We start from the raw sequence: 26,918 nt of genomic DNA on the forward strand, positions 1-26,918 counted from the left end.
GATGGAGTATGTAATGTGGCAACATACCTCGGGGTAAAAATCTCTTCTAATCTTGATTCAATAATTGCACTCAACTATGAACCTTTATTAAAAGAAACTTCTCTTCTTCTTAAGAAATGGCACAAACTTCCAATGGGGATCTTGGGGCAAATTAATTTAATCAAAATGAAGATCTTACCTAGATTTCTATATCTTTTCCGGTCTATACCCTTAAGAGTATGTAATACTTACTTTAGCAGACTGGAGGGTATCATTAGCAGCTTCATATGGGGGTATAAGAAAGCACGACGGGCGATATCTCTGCTTAAACTCCCCTATGACCAAGGTGGACTTGGGTTACCAGACTTTAAATTATATTATTGGGCTGCTTTTTTAACTCGCTTTCGCAGCCTACTTATTTCTGACAAATGTCTTTATTTTCACAAATTCATATTAGGGGATGAGGCTATTATGTTTTTGTACAGACTCAATGACCCCAACTACTTTAAACGAGTACGGTTCAAGACGATTCGAGACACAGTAAATATCTGGCGATCTATCCTTGTTAGGAATAACATCTCCCTATTTCATGCCAAAACACCACTCTGGTATAATCCAGGGTTACCAGGTGTTTTTCACGATCCAGCTACTTTTATGCTCTCGGATAATGGCATAAATAATTTGAGAGATTTGTATGACCATACTGGATTTTCTACTTTTGAAAAGCTAAAGATGATGTATAAATTACCAGAAAGGGCTTGGTTTAAATACAATCAGATCAAGGATTATATTATCCGTAGAACAGGCCTTGATAGTATATCTGAATCCGAAATCTGGAGATGTATGTATAGGGATTCTGACAAGGCACTGATCAGTTGTGGTTATAAGACTTTCTCTATCTTACACAAGCATGATATTAGTAAGGTGGCAGAAAAGTGGAGTTCAAAGTTGGATGTGAATGTAACACCAGATATGATAACCTCCTCACTAAATAGCCTAAATAATGCAGTTCAATCGTCTAGTCTGAAACTACAGCTGTTTAGAACTTTGTTTCAACTGTATTATTCACCAGACAGGATTCTAAAATGGGCTTTTAATAATGAATTGAACGAATCGAATGATCGTACAAAATGTCCTAAATGTGCACTCAAGGGGGCTAACATCGTTCATATGTTTTTTTCATGCCCCGAGCTATCCATATTTTGGAAGGATGTAGCTGGTGTCATCTCGACCAAATTGGCTAGGCCAATTATACTAACGCAATTGGATATTTTGATTGGAGTTGTTGGGGTAAACAATAGATCTCGTGACCTGATGAATATACTTTTTACATGTGCCAGATTAACTATTGCCAGGGCCTGGATACAAAGTCATCCCCCCACGGTCATGGAATGGTGGCTTTTGGTTAAAGACATTTATAATATGGAAAACTCTTTAGCGATGACTAAGGGACTGAGGCAAAAACGGAAGATACAAGAAATTTGGGGAGTAATTATGTCTTAATGATCCAACAGAAATATTGATTTTTAGTATTGTTTTTTGATTGATGCCTTATCTTATATGAGTTGTCTGACATTGTATATATATGTATTTGATGTTACTCATGATGCTAATAAAAATTAAAAAAAAAAAAAAAAAAAAAAGTAACACGCCATCAGTAACAGTTGTGAAGCACTTATTGTTTATGCTAGCATTTTCAATGCATTAGACATAACTGGAAGTGGTTGAGATCGATACTAATACGGGGAATGCTTAAAACACTACTTATTTAAAAAGCACAGAGCGAGTAGTTATCCACTGTTCAGTCAGTACAAGAAGACCGCCTGTAAATGCAGATGGCTGCTGGTGCCTACTATTCTGTTGCCCAACACAAACGTGTGCATATATGTTTTGCTTGACTCGCACATTGTGCTGTCTTGAGAACCAGAAGTTTACAAAACAGTGATGGATGGACTGTGCAAATTAATCTCAGCCACTGGAAAACCCTTGGGCGGCATCCCTGTCCATTGTTATTTGGGACACCATGTCACCTCAGTTTGGACCCAACTATATGCAAATCAGTCTTGCTCCAGCTCCAATAAGAACGGTCAATCCCAAAATGACAATCCAAATTCTCCCTTAACGGGAACACAAGTTACCCCGGACTGGTTTTGCCCTAGCCATGGGCTCATCAGCAGGGTAGAGCTTGGTTCCAGTGAAAAACTGTGCATAGGACCCATGTCTGGGCATACCGTCCAACTTAACGCGACACAATAAGTATACAAAATCTATCAATAAAATAAAAACTGTGATAGAAGGAATGCTTGAATTGAATTGATCTCAGTCACTGGTAATTAATCAGTGCAGCATCCCATTCCATCGCTGTTTGCACACCATACCACCTCAATTTGGACCCACCCATATACCGATCAGTCTTGACCATCCTCCAAGCACCGAGCACCTGACTCTCGGGATAGTGTAGTTGCGTAGTCCATGATTTACTTAAGGAGATAGTGTGGGTTAGAAATTCAGAACTCCACAAAGCGCATGTTAACACTTAATAAATCAATGCCCAATAAGTGATTTTTAAAAAGCACATACCTAAATATTAAACTTAAAATCATAAATCTACATAATGAAAGCAAGCTCTTTTTAGCTGGCCCTAAACTAGAAATCTTGCTTGGTAACCTTTGAATTTGGAGTAGTTCTACAAAGTTTGCTTTCCCACCCACTGGTCACACAAGTGAACTCAGTATAATGCATCAGCGCTGGATGTGAAAGAGGTTATTGCAGCCCCACATAACCCAATCCAATACATTGCTGAAAAAGAGTTGTTGCTATTGGGTTACTAGCAATCTCTTTAGAGGGGTAAGGGGTACTATAGTAACAGAAACAAGCCTTCTTCATTATTCACCATGTCACACACACTGTACTATGAAAAATGTACACTTTTAAGTAAAAGCCTTTATTATAAGATCAAACTGTTTTTCAGAACGTCTAAAATAACTACACAGAATATCATTAAAACAGTAAAAAGGTCTATTGTGAGTAATGAGAAAAAAATGAACATTTCTAACATGGTTTAAATGCCTTTTAAAACCTAACAACTTAAAACCTACTTCTATGTGCTTCACTAAGAAAGCTTTGAAAGCAGAGCAGCCTGCAGTCAAGAATTTCCAGGGTGTAGCAATGCACTACATAACTTGTTGTCAGCAAAGGCTGTCATTATCAGTAGATATGTGAAGGCAGTGATACCTGCAAAGGTGTTACCTGCACTGTGGAAGTAGCCTCCGTCCGGGACTTGGCTTTATGAGCACTGAGTGAGATGTGGCATCTTCGAAGTATGCCTGCATTGGGTCAGACCATCTTTTGGTAGAATCCCGGCCAATCATCTGGCTGAAAAACCTCTCTTTTAAGTGGTAAAATGATGGTCCTTATTTACTAAATCTTATCAGAGATTGGAACCTTTGACATAAGATAGTGTCAATTCAGACCTCACTATTTTGACAATATATCTAGACTTCTTGTTTGACCTAGACATGTTGATAAGCAGACACTTGACCCAGACGTTTGTCGCAGCAGGGGTTACATCCATGTCATCAGTTCGATGACCTGACACTTTCACAGTTCTTAGAAAGATAAGATCAGATGACAGCTGCGTCAAATGGCAGAAATGGCAATGGTTCTGCATACATGGAGAAGATGGTGACCTTCATGATCTAAAATAGCTATGGGGCCTATCTAAAACAAAGTCAGATGAGGTGGACACTAGGGGCTTTATGTCAATCTGTGTATGTGTTTCTCTCAGTGTTAAAGAAGGTAAAGACCTATCTATGCTGTTTATCACCAATTTCACAATGTAAAACCCCTCCGTTGAGTATTTGTTAGAGAGTCCACAATGAGAATTCCCTTGCTGTTCCATTTGTCAAAGAGTTCACAATGTAAGCTCCCCTCGCTACTGTATTTGTCAAGAGGTTACAACATGGGATCTGCATTAACAATGTCTCAGTGATGAGTAAGGCTCTCAGTTTTCTGTTTAAACAGAGTTTTAGACAGCAAAAAGTTGGAAAACCTCTGTTTTCCTATTTTCTTTATGCACAGGAATCTTAAAATGTGGAAAACCATGGACCATACCTGTCAACCTTTTAGGAGCAAAATGAGGATGATATTTGCTTTATATTGCAAGACCGTCAGTGGGTTGCTGCCGTACCGGGAGAGATCCTGTATTGGAAAATTTGGAACATTGTCTCACTTTAAAGAGATTATCAAATGACACCATTTTATTGTGGACACCTAAAGACTGATTTGTTAATTTTTACAAAATACACAGCAGCAACTAAATATGCTGTGCTATTCTGTGCAAGATGGTTAACAGGGCAGAGCCAAATCTGGTAAGATTGGTCTGTTGCTGTGGTCATCCCCTGTACTGGCACACAAAATACAGAGGTGAGCGTTGGTGCGATCTTGCATAGGATTTGTACTGGAATCACACCGTCCCAGTACAAATTCCCGTGTCTAGTCGAACAGGATCACACGGAATGGATCTATGCTGTGTACTTTAGCCACATACAGTTTGTGTGTTTTTAGAGAAATTAAAACATTTATCCTTATCAGTGCCTGCTTCAAATAGGCACAGTTCATGAAAAGCCAGGTCTTTCTAGATCGAGCTTTGCATCCAAACCTATAGGCAGTTGCATTGATATGTCCAAGTAACACCCCTATAATGCCTCCTTGACACAAAGTGGCACAAAGCAGCACAAAGAGATATTTAAACAGAAATAGGGCGCCTTTCCAGCACTAAATAACTTTGGCACTGAAAAGTAAATATCAAAGTGTGTCTTTGCCTGAATCTTTGTCAGTTTGTGACAGTGCAAATCTTTAGTATATCTGAGCCATAGTATTCAGTCACAGGTATTACTTTAATAATTAATTGTCATCAAGTGTGCTAGCCAAGTATTGTTTGTTTTAATTGAGGGGAAAAAAAGACTATAGCTGCCAGAATGCATTTCTTCTCACATAACAGCCCTGGACAGTTTTTGTCGATACATCACCATTCATGACTTTTCTGTTGTCTCGTCCTGCTGCCCCTGCCACCTCAGTGTTAGGGAAGAGACCTTCGCTCTGCCTTATACTCTGAATGGTAAGGAATGATGGGCTGTGAATACCAAGTAAGACAATAAGGCTGGAAAGTGAACGTGATGAAGGTGAGTTGTAGTTTCTGAACCTGTTTACACGATGGCGACATATTTGCTCAAGGAATTGTATACAATTGTTCTGAGTCACGCTTCATTTTAAAGCCCTTTAGTCCTGTAAAACAGTTCATAACTGATGAAGCAGGGAGACCATTTTAAGGGGTCGGAAAGGACCCTACCAAAAATGGTTCTGGAAGTGTAGTAATAAACAGTGCATCGTTGTAAAGCTCATAATTGCTAAGCTCAATAACACATTTTGGGAAAACTTTATGTAAAAATAAGGTGGCAAAATATCTAACTGCCAAAACATCCAGTCAGCCGAGTGGGAACCACATGTGTGTCCCCATGTGAACTAAATTAGAAAACATTAAGCAACAAATCACCCAAGCCAGGAAAGTCAGCCAGAACACCTACGCTCTGAAAATACACAAATACAGTTAACAATAGGTCTTTGTAATCCTAGGGAAATGCATCGCCCATGTCTTTTTATAACAATGATCAGCATTGTTGCATACAGTTTCAATAGCCGTGTCTTCCCAGAAAGAAGAAAGCTCCTTGTTCTCGAGGCCATACTAGAAGCACATTATCCAAGCTGTGAAAAAATAAACATGCACACAATTTTTAACTACGACGCCAATCTACATGGATTGTGAAATGTTATTTTGGCAGTTTCATCCGCATTGTCGTCGTCAAACATAACAAGGTTAAACTACAGTCATCCCAGGTATACCTTTCATAAACCAGCCGCGTTTTGTCTATGGACTTAAAAATCGGAAAATCGGGCAAACCTAGGCTCACACGACATGCTGATATAGAATACGACACCAGGTGGCGCTACTGATATTCATTCGATTGTTTCTCGCTATAAGCGACATGTTTTTTTCAATTTTTGCAACACCACTTCCAGTGAGGAATCAAACGAACACGATTAGTACATTTGCAGCGATACAAGGTCGTAAAATATTCTAATGCATTATATTTTGAAATTGTGCGTCCTCATGACGTCTACATTGGATAAACTAGCCGAAAGGGGCATATTTACTTGCCTATTATCGTTTGTGAAATCCAACTGCAGATGAAGTAAATATGAGTTCAGCGGATGCACTTATGATGCCTTAGGTGCCCAGGGAAATGGGTTGTTGCACTGACAGATGAGGGTTGAAGCAGATAAGCACACAGTCCTGCAATTAGGCCTTAATCATGGGCACGCAAGTGACATATTGATTGGATAGTACTTGTTAAAAAACATTACTAAAAATAAGGGATCTGGGAAATAGTGTGTAATAAATTAGAAATGGCCCAGAACACTAGTTGGCTAATTGCGTTGCATTTATTTGTAAAACAATAATTTGGGATGAAATTTAAGACTATAAACTTGAAGTTATTATTCCATGTAAAACTGAGCCAGGCTATCTGGAAATATTCAATACATTATTGTGTTCTGTTTAGTGAATGAATGAATAACTTTATTGTTTGGTTACTCAAAACCATTACATTAAAACAAACGTATAGTGGAAGGAAGGAGAATTCGAGAAATAGGAGGTAATGGAATTCATTAGAAACCAATGCCCTCCGCAATATTGACATTAAATAGGTCATTTAGACTAGGGGTGGGCGTGACTCGCGTAATTCTGTGTAGCGTAATAACATTACTTAACTAAGAGTTCTACAAGATTCTGCAGAATTATGCAAGAATAATTCTGCATTTAGCGCTATTACTTAGCGCAAAAATGCCCTCCAACCCCCGTGTCCAACATGGTGGCAAGGATGCATTTTGCGTTAAGAAATAATGTTAAATGCAACAGAACACAAGTAGTAAGCGTGAGCAGCAGCATCGTGCTGATTAAATGTGCTCTTGGGGTATGATTTTCCCCCCAATTTACTCCTGACATTAAGCGCTATTTTCATAGTAGAAAATACAGCCTCACACCCAAAATGGATGTGATCATGATTATTTGCACTAAGAAATAGTGCAAAATGCATAAGTACTGAGTGTGAGTTGCCACTCGTGCTCGGAGTAGGATTTTTCCTCCAAAGTATGCAAGCAGGAGTAATTGTATAATTATCGGCAATTCCATATCAAAGAGTATAGCATAGTTACCTAAATTCCTACAGTGTAATTGCAATTCTGCCCAGGGCTAACATAGACCCCAATGCAAATGAGGCACTCATTCAGACAAAGCATTGCAAACCTAAACTCTATAAAACTCTCCACTAACCACACACAAAAACCACCATTATATCAAATCATGTTTCCTCCAGTCTGATTGATGGTCTGCATTGATCTGCAGGAATGGCACCTATAGAGAATGCATTATAATGCAAAGAACATGACATAATGCCACTCAGGGAATGCATGAGCACTGAAAGGGATGGGACAGACCGGTCCCTTCTGTAAAACCATCAGCACGGCACATTGTGAAAATGCTAGATTTCAGTCAGTGTGCTGCAGAGCCACCTTTTGTGTGACAGTGCTATTTAGTTAATATGACACTGCTTTGCTATTTTTAGTCTTCCGTAAATTCACACAAATGGATGTGATTAAGCGATACACTGAGAAGCAGGGAGTCTGTAGAAGCAGCTATGACTCAGTTTCTAGGAACCCGCACTATCTGCTACTAAGTTTGAAATTGCTAACTTGTTTAATTGGCATGAGGGATTGTTCATAAATCCATAGATTTAGCAATAGAATGTTTGAGTAGTTTAACATTCACTAACAAGCAAAGACAGTTCACAGTATACCTGGTGTGAAGTGGTCTATATTTGTGACTGTTGCATGTGTAGTAAAATATCCATCTTCAAATTGAACACTTCCCTGTAGTAGGTAGAGCCTTTTTAGGGGTGTTTTTTGCCTGAGCAATGATAATTGTTGAACAAGTTGGCTCCACTTGGACAAGGAGACTTGGATTATATTCCCCGTTTGTAACTTGGAAAAGAATTGTGCTGTTCTGGACAAAGTACTGAATCTTCCTAAATCTTTGCACAAATGTTCAATGTAATAGTGCAAAGGATATTTTGATTGACATAATCTCACAGCGTTTCACTACCTGTCACTTCACTGATGTACACACAGTTCTCGGTTGCTGCCCACCTAGGTGTGTGCTACTCTAGTATCAATGAATACTGCCCCCTTTTAGTTCTAGATTGGCAATACAGTTCTCAAACAGACATTTTACTTGAAATATACCTAAATTGGACTTTGGATCTGGTCCCTCAAACAAAGGGCTTTTTTTTTTAAATCAGCCTCTTTTAGACATTGAGTTTAGAATCTGTCAACCACACGGCTCAGCCAGAGGAGTATTTTCTTCATTTTTTATTTCAACTGAAGCTTTTTGCTGCTGGAGTATATAAGTGTGCCTGTGTGAGAAAGTCATTCTTTTTGCCCCCGTCACCCCCATTTTTTGACTGGTACTGGTGATTACTGACTCTGATTGTGCCCTGGGCTCTGCCAATCAGACCCAGGGCCAGTGATCTGTGTAAAAGGCATATTGTAAATAGATGTAATTACAATTGGTATGAAAACCTACCTGTAAGCCCCTACTATATAGTAGGGCATGTAGGTTTAGATGCCCAGTAGATTTAGTGCACTTAGGTGTTCACTGCTGTGTTGCCTGCTGTTATTTTAAAGACAGCCCTGCTCTGCCCAGCTTAAAACATTAACAACTTGATAATTTCCTGAGTCTTTAAGGAGTTGGCTGGAAAATGCCACTCACGTTTCCTGTGACATCTTGGCCCCTCTATTGTTGTTGTTATGCCGTTTTGCTGTGGCGATTCCTGACATGAGACACCTTCAAAGGTCATAGAGTGTTTGCACTTTGTGATCGTTTTCACACACTCCCACCTTTTGGACAGCATATCATGTTTTATGATCAAACAAGACAGAGTTTATAAATGCTTCCATCATCAACATTAAATCATTGCTCATCTTATCTAAATAATATTACCATTATGGGATAATTTAAGGAAACTCTTCATGCAAGAGTGCCAAAAGATTAAAGTGAAAAAAGAACATAATTGTTTGTTAACCTGGTTTGTTGTTGGCTGTGATTGGTGGTGGGGAACTTGGAATAGCTTTACTGCTGTCCTTAGAAGACACAGTCTTTTGCTTGCTTTTCGTTGTCTCAAGCGCTTTGAGCTTCTTGGCGTGCTTGCTGCCTTTGTAGTGTGCTTCTGCCTGGATCTATGAAGGAGAATAAATCAAGTTAGTTTTCAACATTATAAAGTCAAGCTCAAGCAAAATGTTGTATTTAGAGAATATCACCAGAAGGTGAAAAATTTAAATCATTTCAATTGTATATTAACTTTTATTTTAAAGTCTATACGCAAACCAAAACCAATCCATTCAGAAAACATTCTTTTTAAGTACGCCCTCTGCCCCTATGCATGGCAGTAGGTTACACAAATGAATGGTTCATTCTGTCAAATAAAATGTTTTCTGTGCTGTCACAATAAAAACAAGTTATACTTTGAAAACTGCAATAAGAAGTGAACACAATTTGCCGACAAATGCAGCAGTGATAGTCTCACAACTTAAAATACAATCACTGCAGAGAGATGTTTATTGGTCAAGAATGGGGCTTCATTTTCAAAGAAAATTATCATTTAATAATGTTTATAACCTTTTCATATATAGGAATTTATTGTTTAGTTATTTTAGAATGTTCTCTGGTGTTTTAGAGTAGTTAGGATAGTTTAGCAAACATAACAATTTTAGTTAAGTGCTTAGCAACAAGCAAACTTTCTGATTTATACCAGTAATTTATCCGGTTATGAAAATGTATTTGTCTGTTAAGTGGTAATAAAAAAACTTTCAAAACATTTCACTTTTGTTAAAAAGGTACAAACGTTATTTTTGAGTTCATAAAATGAGCTTGTTTGTTACAGAGTTGCAAAGGGTATTCATAGATTCTAAAAAACGAGTGCATTTTTTAACAATTATAAATCGACCTTTGGTTATGGTAAGTATTATTTATGTTTATGGTTATTATACTTTAGAAATGTTGACACTGATTGTTAAAATGCAAGTTATAGCAAACACGACCAAAGTTTTAAATTGTTCTCCAAATTATTTAAGAGCTTTAAAAAGAGTTAGATTGTTAGTTACAATTGTAAATGCCTCATAGAAAATACTACTTAAAAAAATTATGCACATTATTTAAGACTGGTTTCCAAACAGAGGTTAGGAAAAGCAAAGTAAAATATGTAAGTGTTTTTAAAGAGATGTACTTGTGGGATAAGCTGTTTTAAATAACAAGTTCATTTAAAACCACAAACAATGCCTGCTACAAAATAAAAAATGTGGTTCCTAACATTATAACTAACAAAAAAAACTCTAAATACAACCAGATATTTATATGGGAGACTTGATGAACAAAGGCAATTAAAAGAAAAATCTAACATTACTTAATAATGTATAAAGTAGAAATTGCATTCCTGCAGGATATGGCTCTGATTTTATTTGCATAGCAACAAAATATAGGAGCGGGCTTTTGATTTACTGAAATTTCTGCAAGTGGATATTGGTTATTTCACACTTCCCCAGTACTGATGGGTAGATTAGGATCCTGGCTTCTGCTCTGATGCTTTTTTAAATGTGAGGTCTAAATCACTGAGAAAAACAATGAGACAAAGACCGATTTCCAAGAAGATGATAGGAAAAGAAAAGTACATTATTCAAGAGTTTTAAAAATATTTTCTTATGGGATAAACTGTTTTAAATAATGTTTGTACTTAAAACAGCAAACACTGCTTGCTACAAGATCAAAAGTATCATAGTGACTTCAGACTTCTCAGGGTGTGGTTTGAGGCAACTGACATGCAGTACCCGGTGAGGTTCCCTAAGGGTCTTGAGATCCACAAGGTAGGTGGTCTCACCCTTTTTCTCAATCACATTATAGGGTCCAGTACAGTGGTCGTGGAGGACCCTGGGTTCCACAGGCTCCATTACCCTCACTTTCTGACCAGGATGCATATCCACAGTGGTAGAATATTTTTCATACCACTCTTACCATTTTATTAGAAAAAAGCAAACTCTTAATTCAATCAGATATTTATGTGGGAGACTTGGTACACAATGGCAAATATTCCCAAAAATCTCAAATTACTTAATTTATAAAGTAGAAATTGCACTTCTGCATAATATGAAGCGCATGGCACTACTTTGTTAGACTGGATAGCACCTAGGTATCTGGGCTAGGATTAGGAAATTAATACCCTTCCTGTATGTTTGTTCACCATACACGTGTGATTCTCAGCTATACTAAACATGTGCCAGGTGTTGTTAGAACTGAAATTCCTGGTTGGATGAAGCATGCATATAGGCCAGGTAGGAACCACCACTCTAGTCAGGGTAAGCTAACTACACACTAAAGGATACCCTGTGCTCCCCCTCTGGTAGCTTGGCACAGAGCAGGCAGGCTTATTTAAAGAGGGAATGTGTAAAGTATGTGTGCAAAAAACACACAGAAACACAATGAATGCACCACAAAAAGACTACACACAGGTTTCGAAAAATAGATTGTTATATTCTGAACAAAAGAAGACCAATCCAACACCAATCAATTGTATAGAAGTTGAGATGTAGAATTTTTTAAGAGTAAGTGTAAAATATCTCTTAGAAGCAAATAGTGCTATAGGGGTTACTTGATGTTGCGCTGGATTAGGGAAAAGTCAAAGTTCGGGCTGACCACGATGGAGCACCAGCTGGCTACAGGACCCATGGAGGCCCTGGTCACAACAGCGAGAGGCATTGTGATGTGTTGATGTAGGTCCCGCAAGTTGAGAATGTGTCAATGTTCTTCATGCGGTGATGGTGATGCGGTGGTTCCATAGACGGGTGCTGGTGTTGTGAGGCATCAAGCGATGTGCCGGGCTTCTCCACGTAGTCAAGGGGATGCAGTGGCAGTGATACGCTGTGCGATCCATGAATCCTGAGAAGCAAAGCGCTGGTTCTGATTCGATGTGCTTATTTTACTCCTGCAACCAGGTTGATGCACCGGTTCTGCTACACGCAAACAGGAGATGTGTTGACATTTGTATTGCAAGTATCTGGGACACTTCCAGTGAGCTAAGCACATGAGCTGGGGTAAAGACTTTTGTTATCCCCGAGTCTCAAAAGACAGGAGGCAAGACAACAAGCCCTTGGAGCACATTTGGAGTGAAGGCAGAGTCCAGCTCTCCTTCAGCAAAGGAAGAGAGCAGAAGGCAGCAGGGCAATAAACAGAAAATCAGGCCTTTCAGATCAGTAGTTCAGTTGTGCCCTTTAAGCAGCACAGCAGTTCTTCTGGCAGAGGTTCAGATACAAGTCCAGTTGTGTCTGATTTTAGGGGGTCAGAGACCAAGTACTTTCCATCCTTCCCTGGGCAGGGCCAAAAGAATGCAGATGTATGTATATGAGTACTAGGACACACCTATCCTTCATGTGTTTGTGGCTGTCTAGAGGGAATACACAAAGAGTAGCTGTCACCCTTCCCAGATGTGTATTTCAGGTAGGCTGCAAGGCGCACAGACCAGTAAGTGCAAAGAAATGTCCACTTTCTAAAAGTGCCATTTCAAAAACAGTAATGTTAAATCCAACTTTACCATTATGGAGGGTTTATCATTAGCATTCCAACAATATAAGTCATGAAGTAGCTACTCCTCTCTGAGCAGGAATTACCTGGATAGATCATCAGTACAGGAGCGGTCTACCCCTGGTCTGTGTTCTACCCTGAAGTCCATGCCATGTAGGGAAATGGACCATCTCAACAGTTTAGGAGTCTCACCCCTCATTTGAATAAACCCCCTGAGGAGCCTGTGGTCAGTCTGAATCAGGAAGTGAGTGCCCAGACCACAGCCAAAGCTTCTTTTTCCATAGCAATCTACCTTTGTTGCTTGGGAAGTACCCTCCTAGAGATGAAGGCTACAGGTTGGTCTAGGCCCTCCTCAATAAGCTGAGCTAGCACTGCCCCTTTGCCATGCCCTAATGGCATCCGTCTGAATGATAAACTCTCTGTGGAAGCCAGGGACCCTGAGCACAAGACCTGTGCATATGGCCTGCTTTAGGGAATCAAATGCAGTTTGGCATGCCTCTGTCCAGATCACATTTCTGGGCTGCTTCTCAGACGTCAGCCCCGTCAAGGAAGCAACAATGGTGCCCTAGCCCTTGACAAACCTAAAGTATCCAGTAAGATCCAAGCATGCTCTGACCTCAATCTGGGTTTTGGGTGGCAGCCAGGCCATGATGCTTTCTATTTTGGCAAGAAGGGGTTGCACCTTCCCCCGTCCACCAGGTGTCCCAAGTACACCAAACACTTACGTACACCACAGACTTACTTACGTGCCTTGATAGTCAGGCTTGCCTGCTACAGAGCCTGAAGACTTAGCGGCAGTCTCCCTGTTGTTCAGGAGTTAGAGTGGGGGAAAGGATTACTCCCTCCACAGACCCATATTTCTCCTTCCAGGCTAAGAGGATAGGGAGAGGTTCACTCTTGCCTTCCTCCTCACTATCTATCACCAGAATCATGGTGACTTCAGACTTCTCAGGGTGTGGTTTGAGGCAATTGACATGCAGTACCCGGTAAGGTTCCCTAAGGGTCTTGAGATCCATAAGGTAGGTGGTCTCCCCCTTTTTCTCAATCACATCATACGGTCCAGTACAGTGGTCGTGGAGGGCCTTTCTGACCAGGATGCATATCCACAGTGGTAGAATATTTTTCATACCACTCTTTCATGACAATCTGGCTGGCTTCCAAGTTACCGGAAGCTTAACCATTTGGCTACTGAATGTCACCTTGTAGCTCACTACACCCTGGGGAGTTTTCCTGAGAGGTTTCTCCCAGCCTTCCTTGACCAAACTCAGAGGTCCTCTAACAGGGTGCCCAAAAGAGAAGGTCAGAGGGGCTGAAGCCCCCTCCCTTCTGTGCTACCTCTCTGTAGGCAAACAACAGGCATAGTGAGAGGATGTCCCACTTATTCCTTAAGGCCGCAGATAGGCCTCTAATCATCTGTCAACAAGCCCTTTGGTTTGTGGATGGTAAGTGATGGATTATTTGTAGGTTACCCCACACTCCTTCCACGTTGACTGCATTTACGAAGACATGAAGTTTGTACCCAAGTCAGACACAATTTCCTTGGGGAAGTCCACTCAGGCTAAAATCTCCATTAGGGTCATTGCCATTACAGGTGCAGTCGTGGTTCGCACAGGGCTGTCTCTGGATACCTAGTTGCATGATCCACCAGAACCAGGATGAACCAGTTGCCTGAAGCAGTCTAGGGATCCCCAGGCCCCACAATGTAAATGTTCACCGTCTCAAAGGTGTGCCGACAACAGGCAATGGGTTAAGAGGGGCTTTAAGCGTCTGCCCTGTCTACCCACTAGCCTGGCAGGTCACACAAGTCCTACATAAGGTATCTGAGGAAGTCTTGATCTTGATCCTGGGCCAATGAAAGTGTGGCACAAGCCTTGCAAAGGTCTTGTCTAAGCCCAAGTGTCCAGTCAGGGTAATAAGTGAGTCAACTCCAGGGCTTGGGCTTCAGCCTGTTGCATCATGCCCTCAAGGGTGGGAAACGGTCTCTGTTTCCTACAGAACTCCTCCTTGGTGGGTCCCCCTGCTACATGGCATTTGGCAATGACAGACAGGTCACCAAGGGGAGCAATGCCCTCCTCAGTGGACACTGGGGCAGCCACTACAGGTGCCGTATCCACCTCACTGGGAGCCCCTCAGTGGCTGGTTTCCCACGCCAACTACCTTTTTCACTTCTTAGCGATGGCTGGGGCATTGTTCCAGGCTCGAGCCCTTTCTGACTCCCATTGTGGGCAGCCATGGACCTTTTCATAGCATTGATCCAATCAGGTAACCCTAACATCTCCATTTGAGCCTTGAGCTCCACTCCCTTTCAGGTAGTGCGCTCAATAAAGGCCATTAGCCAACAAACAGTCCACAAGCATGGTAGTGCTCACTGCAACTTTCCAAAAACCTGAACACCCACCCTAACCTCCACTTAAAAGGAACAAGAGCCACTGAGCAGTGACCCTCTCTGTTTTCAGCCAACACAACTTGGTGGAATGCATTGGAAATGACCTGCTCTGGGGAGACCGGCTGAATCCTTACCATAGTCATACTGGCTCCTGTATCCCTCAGAGGCTTCATACCTTGCTCATTAATAGTGACCAATTGCCTATACTTTGTAGTATTAGCGGGTACATGGACCTTTGGAACACTTTCACATCACCCAGGGACACTAGGGTAATCCCACTTCATTCCCCCCCGTCCCCCATTTACTAGGACAAACTCCTCCCTCAGCACTATACTACCATCCCCTAAAACCTTTCATCAAGAGTGGGAGGGGGTGCTCTTTTTGGACACTGGGGAGCCGCCTTTTAGTGTCTATAAACATAGCACTTATAGCAGGTAATGGATTTGGGCTGCTGACTTTTGTCAGACTCGTTTTTGTTCTCGTGGTCAGACTGGCGATGTAAACCAGACACTTTTTCCTGTGAGTTGTTTTGGGGGCCTTTCCAGAACTCTGTCTTTTTATATCCCCCTTATTCTTCTGGTGGGAACTCATACCACCATTTTGGGGTTCCTTCCCAAATGCTTTCTTGGACACTCGGTGCTGACCCAGATGTCCACTTCCTCCGCAAGCTTCCTGGAGTCAGAAAGCTTACCATCCACCGGTTGTTGACTCAGCTTGTAAAACAAAAATCAATCATGTGCTCCTTCAAAATCAAGTTGCACAGCCCTGAATAATCATCTACTTTGCTGCCCCTGACAGCCCTTCAGTGCCTTACTAGCATAGTCTAAGCAATCAACCTAGCTCTGTGTGCATAGCTTGTGGCTGGCCCTAGATTGCTGTCTATACATTTTAGGGGTCAGCCCAAACTTACTGGTCAAGATGGCCTTCATCGCAGGGTAGCATGCCTGGTCCCCCATCCCAGGTGTCCGAAGAATGTCCCTCCCTACTGGGGGCATCTACCTCCATAGACTACCACCCCAGAACTCCTCTGGGACCTTGTGAACTCTTAGAGCCACTTAATAGACTGCAAACCACATGTCCATGTCATCCCCCACCACATAACTGGGTACCAAATCTTTGGGTATTCTGAATCTTGACTCATTGCTGTTGCTGGATCCTACTTCCAGGGGTCTGACATCCAGCTCTCTGAGGCTCAACTCCTGGGAAACCTTCTTCTCCTGCAGAGCTAACCTCCTCTCAGCCAGAGCCTGCTCTTTTTGTAGCTTAGGAAGCTCGATCTTCAGCTTTCTGTCCTCCCTCCTGTATGCCAGCTCCTCTGGGGACTGGTTCCTGGAGGAGACACTGCATCCTGCTCTGGTAACCACCACTGCTTCCAGCACGTTGCTGCCCCCTTACATCCAGTTCCCAAACTACCTCAGGTTTCAAAATCAGGGCACCCTCCGCATAAGGAATTTCCTGCTCCTCATCTAGGTCATTATCCCTTGCTGTGTGTTGAAACCAATCCAGTTCTCCGAGGAGAACGAAACGCGTTTGTTGAGCTGAAGATTGTCATTACTATCTGAAAAATCAATTCAAAATAAAGACTTTACGTATTACAAGATTGCCTTGGACTTCTTTTGCCTGGTGCATGCCCACTCGTAATTACACTTTCACGATCTGGGGCAAGTAGGCACCACGTAATGGCTGGTGCCGGGCTCTCAGTGCAGAGGACTCACAAATTGATGAAACAGGCACGAGGTGCCGAACCTACAGTCCGCCGTTGAAGTATTGTTCCTTATATCATTATCCCTTGCTACCTGGGTCCCCGCCCAGGCCCTTACGGCTTTCTGTAGCTCCACCTTCTTGGCGAACCCCTCTCATTGAAACCGGAAACTCCTTGCAAAAGATCTTCAGCTGAGCCACATTATACGCCTCTAACTGGGCTAAAAGCAAAATGTTGCGGGGAAGACCACCCTAAAGATTACAGGTCTAACACCAGGTAAGAGTGTTTTATACATAAGTCAAACAAATAATATGTCACAATTATTTTGTGTCATCATTCCTCTATATATATATCTGCATCACTTGAGAAAGATATGTAGTTAATCATTAGACATTAGCCACTGCAGAGAGCTGGATTTCCAATGTGTTAGTCTCAGTTTGCAACATGCATTGCCTAATTATCATATTTCAGGAGTAAACCATTTAATAGATGTTTAATTCTTCTTCCTCTGATTGTAACGATGGCATTCTATCTATCAAATTATGCATATTTAAATGAGGCAGCCAGAATGGAAGAACGAGGAGGGTTCTTATTGCTTAATGATAACATAGTCCTTGATAGGTTAGTTTAGGCCTACAACATTTTTACAATAAACTATTTAGTTTCTTTATCTATCAAGGACAAGTGGTCCTGGGTTCATATCATAGACAGGGTGCACTGCTCTGGTTTGTGCCACTGCCTACCTTCAACAGGGTGTGCCAGATGCAGACTAGGCCAGTGTGCCTTACCACAATGAGTGTGCTTCCCCCCAGCTCAGATACAAAATTGCGCCTGCCCTGGGTGCCGTAAATTAATGAGTGACAAACTGCTGCTTAAAGCAACCTCTCTGCCTTTCACTCCCTCCTCAAGTAGCATCCGGCCTGCAAATCAAAACTGAACAGAAATTCCCCTGGAAGTCGGGGTGAGGAGGGTCTGCACGAACCTATATGGAGATGTTTAGGGTCCCTTTAATGGAGCCCCCTGGGGGGAAACCTGACTGAGTGTCACTTCTTTGTGGCAAACAGTCAGTACGCCCACAACAGTTTCTTTGCCTTTATTTTATTTATTTATTTATTTATTTATTTCGTTTTTATATAGCGCGCGAATCACCTGGGGGCATCTCGGCGCTTCACTCTAGCTCACCACCAAGGAGGGCAGCAAAAGGACAGAATTGAACAAAGTTTAATAGAGGGTTTAGTACAGGAAAGCTTTTAAATGTTTTCTAAAAGCAAGATAAGAGGATGTTTCTCGTAGAGATAGTGGGAGACTGTTCCAGTATTTGGGGGCAATATAAGAGAAAGCCAGGCCCCCTGATACGGGGTACAAGGAGCAGTTGCTTTGTGCAGGATCTTAAAAGGCGAGTAGGACCATATCTTTCCAATTTATTCTGGAGATATACTGACCCCTGACCCTAAAGAGCACGGAAGGTGAGGCAGCAGATTTTAAAGAAGGCTCTCCGCTTAATCGGAAGCCAATGTAGATGTCTCAGCAGTGGTTTTGAGGGGGTGCCAGCAGGCCTATTCAGAACTAGTCTAGCTGCCGTGTTCTGGATCACCTGTAGTTTTTTCAGAGCAGTGGTTACCCCCTAACGATTATATACGGTGGGCACAGAGGCAAAATGTTTCTTCCTTTGCAATGAGCTACGCCACCCATGCAAATGAGAGTAGACCCCCTTGAGGTCACACTGGTGCATGTGTAGTGCAGACGTAATCTGTATTCTGCAACCTCTTCTGTAATACCAAAGTGCCACAGAGGTGCAGAAAGCGGGTATGCAGGCTCCTTACTTTCCCGGGGCAATTTGTTTAATATGGCCTCAGGCTCTCTTAATCACTAAAAGACAGATATTAGTTATGCAATTAGGTATGCAACAGGAAAGAATGCAGAGCTGTATTGTATCCAAGGTCCAGTACCTCATTTAATCTACATTTTTAATTTACATTCTGGGACTTGTCATCCTTAGTTTATAATGGGATAAACAAGATTAAATGGTGAGAATGCAAAGCAAAAACCTGGATGATCTATATGGACATAAGACGCGGAGGCTTGTGCACTCTATGAATGATTGTTCCCTGCATGCAACTACAGAAGTCTTATAATAACACTTCTCCCTCTGAAAAGCAAGTTAACTCCCTTTATAAAAAAAGCTTTTTAATCATCAAAAGCACAATGGACAAATGGAAAGCTCCTCAGTAAAGTAACCATTATCATAAATATTGTACTTTCATATAGTGCTTCCTAGTTTAACATGAAGTCAAGGCACTCAACATAATTAGAAAGCATGACAGAATGATGTGAACAAAGGTCCATCTTCAATACTGCTAATGTCATAATCAATGCTTACCTCCGATTAGCACACCTCACAGGGGCAATAGTCAACTCCCCCACTCTTTGATTACTTTATTTCTCAACAGTCAGAATGAGGAACTATCACAAAATCTCAAAAAATAAATAAATTGCACTTTTACTTTCACAAGTGCCCAGCGGTTCTGGAATACTTTTCAGAGAGTGGAGCTGCCGTCAATGTTACATCACTGAAGCCGTAGGGAATGTGAAAAAGTGAGGTGACACGCAAGGAACAAGTGTAGCAAATGAGCCACGCCCTTTCAGCAGGGGTGTAGTAGGGGTGTGGAATGTAGCAGTTGTGCATTTTGGAGCACACTGTCGCAAATATTTTACTAAGGAATTCGCGTGGTAGCGCCGTCATTTACAGACAGCACATTTTCTATCAAAATGGCCACTAAATTTACACAGACATCCAGTTGTACTGATAAATACATATATACATATATATTAAACGATGATGTTAGTGGAAGTCGGGCTTCAGCAAATATTTAAAAGTTTATTTCCAATACTCTTCAAAATTACAAAAAAGTGCTTCATTTGTGCTTTTCCTGATGCAGATATATTTTTTAAGTATGTGTACAGTTCGTTTATAGGTGTTTACACTTTGTTGCATTAGGAAAATATAGATATCCTCAAGCCTGCCACTTCCCTGTATCCTAGCACGATTGCCATGTAGTTCACTTTGCAAAATGCTCGCACTTTGTTTCAAAGAAAGAAAAGAAAACATCAATCTTCCTGTTACAAGAATTAGAAGCACTGTGTCTATTAGCCTGACATTTGACGCCTGTTTTGGAAGGTTCAGAAAATATGAGAAGCTAAAAATAAATGTTACAGGCATATATATTGCTCATTCACCTTCTGAACTGCAGCATGGTTATTTTAGGGTACAATAAGAAATCAGCACCCATCCAGAAGATATTGTCTTTATAGTCTCAAATGTCCATAGTACATATACAAATGCACAGTCTTGTAAAAAAAGGGATCCACATTCTTGCAGACTTTCATCGGCAGTAGGACAGCAACTTGCTGATGAGGATACACTGCTGGTCACCATACCTTTCCAAGACTACTAAGAGTAAGCACAGCGAAAACAGTGTGAGCAATACAGTTATCTAACAGACAGGGAATCCCGACGTTGTATGGGTTCTGTCCTCCTGAATACTGCTCGTCAGAACTAAGAGAAAATTACCTTAATATCCTGTTTTTGAGAAACTTACCATGATGTATTGATGTGTGCTTACCATTTCTCGTTGAAGCCCTGAAGAAGTCTCATTGTAAGAGACGAAACGCGTGTGCTGGCTAAGAAGTGAATCCTTTTGTGTTCTTGGATTTTTCTTGTGCCGAAACACTTTAATAAAGAACTTGAATAAGAAAGTCTGCAAGAATTTGGATCCCTTTTTTTACAAGACTGTGCATTTGTATACGTACTATAGACATTTGAGACTATAAAGACATATCTTCTGAATGGGTGCTGATTTCTTATTGTACATTACGATTTTGGGCTTTGCCCTTGACGGAACAAACAGGGTTGTGTTCCTTGGAATCACAAGCACCATCAATTTGAATTATAAGCCACAGGTGAAAGCAGGTGCAATTTGTTTTACCTCAACCCTTGGTGTCTTTTTGTATAAATGGTTATTTTAGGGATGCTGCGAGCACCCCCTCAACCCCAAACCCTACCTCCAGGGGCCCACATGCAAAGAAAAGAGAATCATTCCACGGGATTTTCATGACAAAAGAAATAAAACAGCATGCCTTTGAAATTGAAACAGAAAGAAGGTATTAACACTGATGCAGGCTGTGAACGTGAAAGGAACAATCGCAGCAGACGTGCAAAGGCATTTGTTTTTATCATTAGTAGGGACTGCTGTGGACGTTAAGGCACAGGTGTTACTTTTAGCAAGCTAAAAAAATGCAAACATTGGGAGGAAATGAAATAAACAGACGAACATGCAAACTGTGCTCAGAGCATTCATTTACGAAATTATTACAGCGATCATACTCAGCATGGCATTTTTGCAAACAATAATGGTTCGTGTAATATTAAGCACCACCTCTGCTGGACCGAATATTTCTCCCAAAGGCAAGAATGTGCCCTTTGCCTTGCCTGCCCTGTAAAATAGTGAAGAGGCAGGAACTGGACTAACAATTGCAACTGATGAAACCGTATCATAATCTTTAAAGTCTTCGAAATAGCAGCTTTAAATTATCTGCAAACATAATAAGTTATTGGATGCAGAGCAAACGATTCAAAGCAGAAACTACATTACACTGCAGAAAAAAAGCATTACTCAGCACATTTAAATACTGGAACGGTGACTATGCTGAATGCACACATGGTCTATGCACAAGGTTAGAGACTGACAAGACTAAATGCTACATAATAGAGAGACATACAGTGTTCGCAACCAAGAGAAAGGCTTACTCTGCCAAACCAGCGCAGTAAGCCTTTCTGCTGATATTTGCAACGAGTGCCTGCAATATCAGTGGGAACCTACTCATTGCTTTGATTCACTTCATTCAACTCCCATCTATTGCACTTGCAAGCGACCTGTTGGAAACATCAAGTCCAAGAAAGAATTAAGGTAGAAGTGAGCCTGTATATCAACAGTACTGACATCTCTATTTGTGCACAATACTGTGTAAATCAGCCTTACGAAATGGCACTTTCATTTGCTAGTCCTAAAATTTTGAAATCTTTATAACTAAAACATGATTCCAAATAAATCTGCTTCTTTGGGGTGGTAGTAGCAGTAGTAGCATGTATGAGCCTCTTCTTCCACTCAATCTCACGATCGTTCACTTTGTTTGAGAAGTTGACACAACAATCTGCTTGGTCGAATGATTCCTGAAAAGGGGTCCATCTTAAGACCGCCCTCCACCAGACAGCGGGCAACTATGGCAGCCATCATGTAACAACTTTACAATGATGTATTTTAAGAGAGCATTTAAGCATATTGAATCTACAAACTTAGAAAACAAATGCTGCACGGATGTTTAAAGTCCTTAAAACACATACACATGATGAAAGGCCTCCTAGTCTAGTGGTTCTCTGTTCGTTTTGATTTGTTATATTACCACATAGGCATTCGACATGTTGCACCAAAAAACTAATTTAGGGCCATGTTTAGTGTTTGGGGAAGCGGAAGCATCACCTTATGTCAGTGGTGCTCTGCCCAGCCAAACTCGCAGTTGCCCTTCTATTTTTAAAGTAGAGTTGGTGGAATGCCTGAGTGTATATAGCAGAGCGTCCACAATAGTAAATCTCTGACCTGGTGGCCCTTCTGCCAATCATTTTCCTTGCCTGTGTCCACCATGTGAAGGATAGCGGACATGGGTAGGATAGATGTAGAATTGCCCAGGCATGGCAGGAGAAAACTCCCTACGTGTGGGCGCTATTTATTTTTTGTATTGATAAAACTCACTCTTTGGAAGTTGATTTTCTCAATACAAAAAGGTTGCATAGCAGGCACTTTAAGTATGGATCAAACACAAGGAGATGATAGATGGAGCGATGAAACTTTTCAGACACTCACCCCCAGTCACAGATCTGAGTTGAATCCATCATCGTTCTTTAGCTCACTTCACCACCCCAGCTCACACACAGCTATATGCAAATCAGTCTTGACCCTGTGCCTCACGGGAACAGTCCAGCTCGAACTGCTAAGCCATGTCTTCCCTGGACTGGAAACAAGCATCCTGCGACCGGCTTCGGGCTCACAGCCTCCATCATCCAGGCTACCTTGAATCCAGTGGCAAAGTGAGCAAGGGACCCATGTCTGGGCATACCCTGCCAACGTGGGGCGAACAAAGCAACCACAAGGAGATGATAGACTAAGCGCTAAAACTTTTCAGACACTCGCCCCCAATCACAGATCTGGGTTGAATCCATCATCATTCTTTAGCTCACTTCGCCACCCCAGTCCAGACACAGATATATGCAAATCAGTCTTGACCCTGTGCCTCATGGGAACAGTCAAGCCCGAATTGCCAAGCCATGTCTTCCCTGGACCGGAAACAAGTATTCTGGGACCAGTTTCGGGCTAACAGCCCTCATCAGCCATGCTAGCTTGAATCCAGTGGCATATCTGTGTCTGGACTGAGGTGGCGAAGTGAGCTAAAGAATGATGATGGATTCAACCCAGATCTGTTATTGGGGGTGAGTGTCTGAAAAGTTTCAGCGCTCCGCCCATCAGCTCCTTGTGTTTGGTTTGTTCGTCCTAAGTTGACAGGGTATGCCCAGACGTTGGTCCCTTGCTCACTTTGCCACTGGATTCAAGCTAGCCTGGCTGATGAAGTGTGTTACCCAGAAACCGGTCCCAGGATGCTTGTTTCCAGTTCAGGGATGGCCTGGCTTGGCAGGTCTGGCTGAACTGTTCCCATGAGGCACAGGGTCAAGGCTCATTTGATTATAGATGGGTCTGACTCTGAACTGAGGTGGGGAAGTGAGCTAAAGAATGATGACTCAGATCTGTGACTGGTGGTGAGTGTCTGAAAAGTTTCAGGGCTCTGCCCATCATCTCCTTATGTTTACTTTAAGTATGGAGCCAGTTTGGCAAACCGTCATTGCTTTGAAGGGAGCGACAGTGACAGTAGTTTCCTTCACATCACAGAGATCCCCACCAGGCATGTAGGGATCTTTAAATAGGGGGATCAGTCCTCCAACAAGAAGGTAGAAGCTATAGCCTCAGCTCTACTGACAAACTCGTGGACCACTCGCCAGTGTCTAAATGACACTTTACTCTAACAATGGTTGTCATATCCTTCAGTGAATGTCACATTTGTATCTCCTTGATACCTCCAGTCCGCTCTTACTAGGATGGTGCCCAGGATCAAGCACAGAGTAGGAGACATATTTCCTTGCCCTCATCAACACGATCCACACGGACACTGAGAAGAAAGAACTGTTGAAGGGAAATAGCTGCAGCACTGTTATCAAAAGTGGGATACTGTGCGTGTGCTGAAATACTGCTGCAAATAATGTTACTTAATATTTGAATCAACTACCTCTAACTGAATTTGTTTGCCCAAACATCTAGGGCACATGCTTGAAATATTTGCAAGAGAATAGCGTTTCATGAATTTTCCCCAAAATAAAAGATAAATAAAAGACAATGCCAAAGATGACAAGTATTATATAAATGTGTCAAAATGTGGATATAAAGCTAATCAGTGGGGTGTGGGTACAGTCATTTTACTGCTGTGACTGACATATAACACAGACCAAAGCAATGATAGTATCAAGCAAATTCATGGGTAAACATTGTTACATTGAGTTCTCAGTACTGTAGACTTTCTAAACCCACTCAATCATCAAAGAGTTATTTGGGAAGATGACTTTAGTGGCGATGGGCAAGATGGCTGGTCAACAGTGAAGAAGTGAGAAAATAGCTCTAATGGTGAATACCACTGATGTACAAAGACAAATACTTTCCACCATGAAAAAGCTGCGTGTATTACATTTGGTCTAAATGAAGTTCTAATCAAATGCATGGCTGTCTAGTTTCAAATCAACTTCCACGAGGTACTGGAATGCTTTCTGTAAATGTTATCATGAAACATGCACTCTAGCATTTCTTGCAATGTATGCAGACATTCATTATGTCTGGTCAATGGCAATTTTGCGTTTCACAATTTTCCAGATAAAAAAAATCACATTTAAAGAGTGACTGTTTATGTCACAAATTTTTATGGAAAGGTTCAGGGTCGCAAAGATTTCAGAATTATTAGGTTTGCGCGTCTTCTTCAGATGAGTGCTTCAAATTCGGAGAACAACTGCAAGTGGGTTGGTTTGGGTGCACATCACTATTTGCATATTAACATGAATCTTTTTAAATCATTGTTTCGAATGCTGCCATATGAATAAGCACCTTTTAGGCCAATACATTACCAATATTAGCTAGATGCATACTTCCCATGCTTAGGTTTTTACAGGGTGTTATTCATTTTAAACACACAGGACAAACAAGATTTCCAAAAACATCTGTCAACAAATGTGCAAATCTGCTACACAATTAAAGCAATTAGGGCCAACTATGAGGTATTGCGAAGCTTGATTCTAAACATTTCTATTTACAGATATGTAAAAATGTGTAAAATGAACGCTTTTCAGCTGTTTCAATTAAAAATGAACATCATCGTGGTTCAATAACTACATACATTTTCTGTAAGATAAATAGAAAAAATTTCTCATAGTTCCTAATGTGTGAAGATTAGTTTAAATAACTTTTTATAGAATTGCAGTTAGTATAAAATAAATGTAAAAAGACCAAAGGCGTTCTTAAGGCTCAAAGTAGATTCGCAGATAGTTTTACCGCTGGTGCACGGATTTTTAGAGTCCAATGCAAAATGGTATTTTGCCATCTATGTCTTCCCCTTCCCTTAGAAACAAGCATTTACAATGCAACAGTCTCGCCTTTGCAAAAGTTAGAGCTATTGGCAATGTAAATGACAAATTTTGTATTTATGTGTTGGTTTTGAAAACAGATAAATAAATGGCATTGTCATTTACAATGCCAATAGCTTAATCTCTCGCAAATGCGAGACCTATTGTATTTGCAATGCAATAGGTCACGTATTTACGCGAGTTTGAGCTACTGACATTGCAAATAACGCGTTTTATTTACGTTTCAAAAACACACAATAAACAAGCATATGTATGCATATATGTATATATATGCATGCATTTATATTTATATAGATCTGCAGATGTATATATATTTTTATATATGTATGTGTATATATATATATATATATATATATATATATATATATATATATATACAGACATACATATAAATGCATATTTACATATATATATTTATATATGTGCATATGTGTGCGCTTAGAGAGGTGAAGAGGTAGAGAGGTAGATAGTAGAGAGAGAGGTAGAGCGAGAGGTAGAGAGAGGTATAGCAAGAGGTGAGAGGTTGAGAGTGAGTAGTAGAGTAGAGAGTGAGTAGTAGAGAGTGAGTAGTAGAGTATAGAAAGTACTAGAGAGTGAGTAGTAGAGAGTGAGTAGTAGGGAGTGGGTAGTAGAGAGTAGAGAGAGTAGTAGAGCGTGAGCAGTAGAGAGTTAGTAGTAGAGAGCGAGTAGTAGAGAGTAGTGGAGAGTGAGTAGTAGAGAGGAGTAGAAAGTGAGTAGTAGAGAGTGAGTACTAGTGAGTGAGTAGAGTAGTAGCGAGTGAGTAGTAGAGAGTAGTAGAGAGTAGTAGAGAGTGAGTAGTAGAGAGTAGAGTGAGTAGTAGAGAGTGAGTAGTAGAGAGTGCGTAGTAGTGAGTAGTAGAGAGTGAGTAGTAGAGAGTAGAGTGAGTATTAGAGAGTGAGTAGTAGAGAGTGAGTAGTAGAGAGTAGTAGAGTGTAGTGGAGAGTGAGTAGAGATTAGTAGAGAGAGAGTAGAGATTAGTAGAGAGTGAGTAGTAGGGAGTGAGTAGTAGAGAGTAGCAGAGAGTGAGTAGTATAGAGTAGTGGAGTGAGTAGTAGATAAGTGAGTAGAGTAGTAGGGAGTGAGTAGTAGAGAGTAGCAGAGAGTAGTAGAGAGTGATTAGTAGAGTGAGTAGAGAGTAGTTGAGTAGTAGAGAGTAGTAGAGAGTGCATAGTAGAGAGTGAGTAGTAGAGAGTGAGTAGTACAGAGTGAGTAGTACAGAGTAGTAGAGAGTGAGTAGAGAGTAGTAGAGTGAGTAGTAGAGAGTGAGTAGTAGAGTGAGTAGAGAGTAGTCCAGTAGTAG

General features: G+C 41.1%; 1 protein-coding gene across 3 annotated transcripts in view; it reads right to left on the reverse strand.

Annotated features, from left to right (window-relative positions):
- Positions 1 to 26,918, reverse strand: part of ZNF385B (zinc finger protein 385B) — a 1,149,514-nt gene that overhangs the window by 83,971 nt on the left and 1,038,625 nt on the right. For all 3 annotated transcript variants that reach the window (XM_086956211.1, XM_086956210.1, XM_086956212.1), the window contains one exon: positions 9,177 to 9,330. In XM_086956211.1, coding sequence (XP_086812337.1) covers positions 9,177 to 9,330 — 154 coding nt within the window. The remainder of the gene's footprint in view (positions 1 to 9,176; positions 9,331 to 26,918) is intronic.

This window comes from Lissotriton vulgaris, chromosome 2_1, assembly GCF_964263255.1.
Source record: "Lissotriton vulgaris chromosome 2_1, aLisVul1.2, whole genome shotgun sequence".
Lineage (NCBI taxonomy): Eukaryota > Metazoa > Chordata > Amphibia > Caudata > Salamandridae > Lissotriton > Lissotriton vulgaris.